The sequence below is a fragment of the Lotus japonicus genome, chromosome 6, assembly GCF_012489685.1.
Source record: "Lotus japonicus ecotype B-129 chromosome 6, LjGifu_v1.2".
NCBI lineage: Eukaryota > Viridiplantae > Streptophyta > Magnoliopsida > Fabales > Fabaceae > Lotus > Lotus japonicus.
This window is the reverse complement of record NC_080046.1, coordinates 14,879,353-14,885,059: the sequence shown is the minus strand read 5'-3', so window position 1 is coordinate 14,885,059 and position 5,707 is coordinate 14,879,353. Positions and strand designations below refer to the sequence as shown.

Here is a 5,707-nt window from a genome sequence, read left to right as displayed (position 1 = left end):
TTTCAACTTTAAATATCATTGTCTCAACCTTTTAAGATAAACATTATTTCAAAATTTGAAATCAAATTATTTGAATAAGCTAAGCTTACCGAAAAATATATTGCTATTGATAAGAGGAAAAATAAAAAGTAATTTTTGTTAGTGTGACCATAGAAAATTCATATTATTCTTTTCATAAAAATGTCTAAAACAATACAAATATTAACCGTAAAACATTAATAATGTAAAATAAAAAGAAAATTTTAGGGTTCCAAACATGAGGGACTGAGTTCAAACTTTGCTCTGGGGAGGGACAATTTTCAAACTTAGCGTATTATATAAGGACCAAAATCTTATTTAACCCAAACTGTTAATATTTGATTAAATAAATTTAAAAGTAATTTTAAAATTAAAGATGTCATAAATAAATTTTATATTTTAATTTAATATTATACTTTTAAATAAAAGATATTGTAGCATGAAAGACATTTTCTACCCATCTCTCATTTTGATGATTTTTTCATGAATTATATAGTACACCGTGAATATTTTACAAGGTATATATAGAAAAGGTAAATTAATCTGTAGGTACCTGTAATTTATTCAATTTTTAATTAAGTCCTTATCATTTAATCAAAAGCATTTTTATTATAAGGGCTTAATTATAAATTGAATAAAAGTGTAGGACCAATTGAAAAAGTTAATAATCTAATAGTGAAATATGTCATGCGAGAATGAGAAGGTGAATATTTCTCACTGAGCATAATATCTTACATGAAAATACTTTATGGTCCCAACACTTTCCTCGCTTCTGGAACTTAAATTATTTTATTTATGTTCTAAATGCAGAGTGAAAAACTCATGGAAATGAATATTTTACCTAAAAATGATTTCATATTGAAACTATAATAAAAATGATGTGTAAAATAATTTAAGTAATTTTTAAATAATTATTTAATAATTTTTATTTGAAAATTTGATAATGAAAAAGTGTTATGTGAGAATTAGAAAACATTGTTATTTATATAATCTACTTTTACTAATGTGCAAATACACAGTAAAATTAAAAGTCACACTGAAAATGAAAATTTTACATTAAAATCATTTCATATTTATAATAATGTAGCAATACACCTTTTGTTGTTTATATCATTAAGATAAGTAGGCTAATTAGCTAAGTATGAAAGTCTAATACTAAAAATATGTCCTGTGGGGTTTAAAAAATATTGATATTTGTATATAATATATTTTTATAATTTTTTTATGCATGGTAAAAAGAGGAAATGCTACCTGAAAGTACCTCGATTCAAGTAATCCAAAAACCAGATAACATATTACATGTTATTTTACTTATTTTCCTTTTATATTATTATTCAATTCACATGTGCCCTGCACGGATGAATAATATACAAAAGGAAAAGAATGAAAAAAAATTAACGAGTTGAAATTCGTATTCACCTAGGACAGATGTGATACATAATGTTGCAACAATGTGTAACACAACAAAACACAATCAGAGTATCAAAAACAAACAAACAGTTAAAACACAAGGAGTTGTTAACCCAGTTCGGTGAACATCACCTACGTCTGGAGGATACCAATCCAGGAGTCAATTCACTATCAAATAATAGTTCTCAGGTCACATAAAAGTCCCTCCTATACCTAAGTACTCCCCCTTAGTATAGAGCCTCTTATATGTTCACCACTATTACACAAGTGAATCAAGCTTAGCCCTTCTCCTCTAAGCTAAGAGAAAACTTTCTCTAACTCCTAACGATCACTGCCACAGTGATCAAGACATGTTTATCAAAAACAGTTTGATGAGATTACAACTCAACTAAACAAATTCAACTCAGTACTTTGATGAACTAAAGCACTAAGTTGATACAACACTCACAAGAGGACTCACAAACAAAACCCTAAGATCAATATCTGAATCTCTGAATCCCTGCCAGCTAGGGTTTACAAGTTCCTTTTATATAGACGTTCACCTGGGGCTTGGATCTTCAATGGGCTGAACGTCATAGAGTCCACTAACACACTTCTGGAAAGAATCTTCATGGAATCAAATCTTACCAGAATAAAATAACAGAACCAAGTAAAACAGAATTCAAACTTTGAGATAGACTTGGTTCACACGCTATCAATCTTGTTACTTCAGCCAAGATTTAAAACAAACACGCCTTCAGAAGATAAAACGCACAGCATAGAATAAGTTTTCTGACTCCTCATACAATCAGCAACCTCACAACAAACTTGACTTTAACGACTGAACCAACAACATATGAAATTTCACCATGTTGCTCCAGATGTTGGCACATATGGTTGCACATCATGGTTTGAGCAAAATGCAGCCAATCAAAAGAACTACAATCTCCCCCTTTGGCAAATTTTTGCTAAAACATGATCAGACAGCCAAAGAAGGCTAAAAACAACAAACTATCCACACAGCATATGATGAACCTACTGAGTCGAATACAGAACATCAAACTGAGTCTGAACAAAAACACTCAAGCAACAGTACTAACAAGCAACAGTACCATTCTCCCCCTTATTAGCAGAAATTGTCAAAGGGTGCAGAGAAACAATAGAAGTCAACAAAATAGTACAACCATATTGAAGAGATAAAGGAACAAGGGCACTAATCACTAGTAGTATCATCATCAGAAGTACCAACATCATCTCGATCATTAGCAGCAGCATTGTCTTCAAGAGGCCTCTTGCCTTTAGTCAACTGCAGAATGAGAGTGTCCACATTCTTCTTCCGCAATGTACAACTAGTAATCGTGTCCTGAAGCATCTTAGACACAGCAATAAGCGCAGCAATTGGAGTCTCAGGAGTCTTCTGAGAGGAAGTACCCTCCCCCTGAGTCATCTCAGCCAAATCAGCAACATCAGAAACATGGGCACCAGCTAGCAGCCTGGAATCAATAGTGAGAAGACTAGCTTTCTTGCTAGGAACCTCATCATCAAGGAGAATTTGAGGATGTTGACTTAAAATAATCCCACAAATTAAACAAGGAAAACCAATAGGAAGCCTGACAGCAAAAGTTTCAGCATGCTTCATAGTTTGAGCAAAGACATATTCACCAAAATCAAACTGAGTTTGAGTTCCAACCAGATAAATTAATTTTGCCAAACCTGAAGAAACATCTGAGCTATGTGTAGTAGGAGCCCAATTTGCAGCACCAATGCGATTCAAGATAGCATACTTCACACTCAAATAAGTAGAAGACAGCAATCCTTTAGCAGGCCATACCATAGTCTGACCAGCCGTGAGTTCTTTAGTGATAGCACTCAATGACAGCTCTTCATTTCCTGTGGCAACAGTGCTCCTCCCCAAATACTGGTTAATGATCTCAGGTGAAAAATGGACACACTTACCACGCACAAAAACTTTCCTGAAATCAGGATGCCCAGAAACAGTGCAATTTGTAGTCACATTCACAATAAATTCTCCCACCAACTTGTCATAGCAGCCACCTATCTCAGTAACAGTTTTCAATAACCCAGCAGCCTCAAGAAGTTTCATGATTTCTTGACAATGCAGAATCTCCCCAGTCAATTCCCTCTCTTGAGCAATCCTGCGCTGATAAACATACTTCCACTTACCAACACTCTCTTCAGAGTGAAAAGAAATATTATCCAAAGGAGCAGCATGCACATTTTCTGGAATTCGTTTCCCAATCTTGCGCTTCTGAGCAGCAGGACCAGTATCTGACTTATCCAACTCCTCAGTTGGAGTCTCATCAACAACAGGAGCAGCATTGTCTTTGTGAACCTTTATCTTGACATTCTGGACAACAGGAGTATCATCTGTAAGATCAAGTTTTGATCTAGTAGTACAACTCTATGTTTTGATGATTACAAGTTAACCTTTTGATATGAACAATTGTGGTACTCTAACGTGTTTTTCTGAGTGTGCTATTTACAGGCTCTGACCTCAACTCAATCTCACACAAATCAGAAGCACTGTGTATAAAGGGTAACCCAAGCAACGCTTTCGCATTCACCATGTTCAGTATGAACAGTGGAAAAGCTTCAGAAGTTCTGAAGCTATACAAACTCTGATGTGGACTCAGTCGCTAGAAGCTCTGAAGATCCAGAAGTTCTGATAACCAAGAAACACTGAAGGTTCAGATGTTCTGATGGTGTAGAAGACTCTGAAGATCCAGAAGCTGAATAGTGGAAACTCTGAAGTCCAGAAGCAAGAAACTCTGAAGGCCATGTTCTTCCCTCTGAGTTCAGAATCAGAAGATACAATGGTCAGAGGATCTGTGCTTTCCCTCTGACTCTGATCAACCGGCTTCACAAGTTCCAATATGAAGTATTCCCCTGATCAGAAGTCTCCTAGGTTAAAAGGTCAAGTCGCTATCCAAGTACAAAAGCAAGTGTACCTTCCTGACGACCTACCTAACGTTCTCAGCCACAGCAGAAGCTGGATTTTCCAGAACTGCCCTCCAACGGTAGCATTTCCCATGCAACGCTCAACCCTAATCCTTGGAGTATATATAGAGGCTGAAGATTGAAAGAAGCGGCTAGAAGCTAAGAAAAAGAAATGCATACGCGCAAGACATATTCAAAATATTCTAAGCTTTCTTTCATCTGAAATTCATTGTGTTTACTATTAGCTTTTTAGAAGCAAATCTCTTGTAAACAATTCTTTGATAAACAGTTTGTTTAGTTCCTTTAGGAGATCAAGGTTGATCGGATCCTAGAGAAGACTAAGAGAGTGAATCTTAGTGTGAGCTAAGTCAGTGTAATTGTTAGTCACTTGTAGGTTTCAAGTGCAGTTGTAACTCTTACCTGATTAGTGGATTGCCTTCATTCTAAGAAGGAAGAAATCACCTTAACGGGTGGACTGGAGTAGCTTGAGTGATTTATCAAGTGAACCAGGATAAAATCCTTGTGTGCTTTTCTATCTCTTATCTTTAGCACTTAAGTTCTCGAAAGATTTGTCAAAATCTTTAAGGTGGAAGTTTTGTTCTGAAAACGTTATTCAAACCCCCCCTTTCTACCGTTTTTCATACCTTCACCTTAATCTTTACCAACTACCGTTGTGCGAGAAGAAAGTCAAACACTTGCATGCATTCAAAAGAGTATTGAAAACAAGAAAATATACATAGGAAAAAGACATGAATTCATATAGGAAATCTGAAAATCAAAACATAATAAAGACTAACATCCACAATACCCAAAGAACTAAAAGGAATTAGCCAAGCATGGCCATAGAAAAAACTAAGAAGTCAAGAAAAATAACCTTAGAATGCTCTAACAATAGCTCCAAACTAAGGTGTAAGTCTTACAAGTCTCAAAGTCTTAATGTCTAAAACAAGAAAAATGATAGCTTTGTATATAACTAAAGATCAGCGATACTGTGGTGAGAATCTGAGCGTTGTTGAGGTGATGGTCAGTACGTCAGCGTTGCTGCGGTGAGAATATGAGCCATGTTGCGGTGATTGTCAGTGCGTGAGCCCTGCTGCGGTGAGAAACTGAGTGCTGCTGCAGTGGCTTGACGAGCCATCCTGGAGTACCATCAGTGTTGCAGTGACGGTCAGTGCGTGAGCGCAGCTGTCGTGGATTCTTGAGTGTTTTTGCGGTGTGCATCAAATGCCTTTTTCACTTCTACAACTCATAACCTCCAATCTTCTATCATCAAGACACTTCAGATCCATTAAAACCTGCTGAAAACTTTTGAAACCACTAGAAATCTCATCAATAGCCATAA

General features: G+C 35.7%; 1 protein-coding gene across 1 annotated transcript; it reads right to left on the bottom strand.

The window, feature by feature from the left end:
* Window positions 1-2,620: 2,620 nt before the first annotated feature.
* On the bottom strand, window positions 2,621-5,503 carry LOC130724971 (uncharacterized). The gene is made up of 2 exons (XM_057576235.1): window positions 5,397-5,503; window positions 2,621-3,815 (listed from the first exon to the last, which is right to left on the bottom strand). The coding sequence occupies exons 1-2, from the start codon at window positions 5,501-5,503 to the stop codon at window positions 2,621-2,623; spliced, it is 1,302 nt and encodes a 433-aa protein (XP_057432218.1).
* Between the last annotated feature and the right edge of the window lie 204 nt (window positions 5,504-5,707).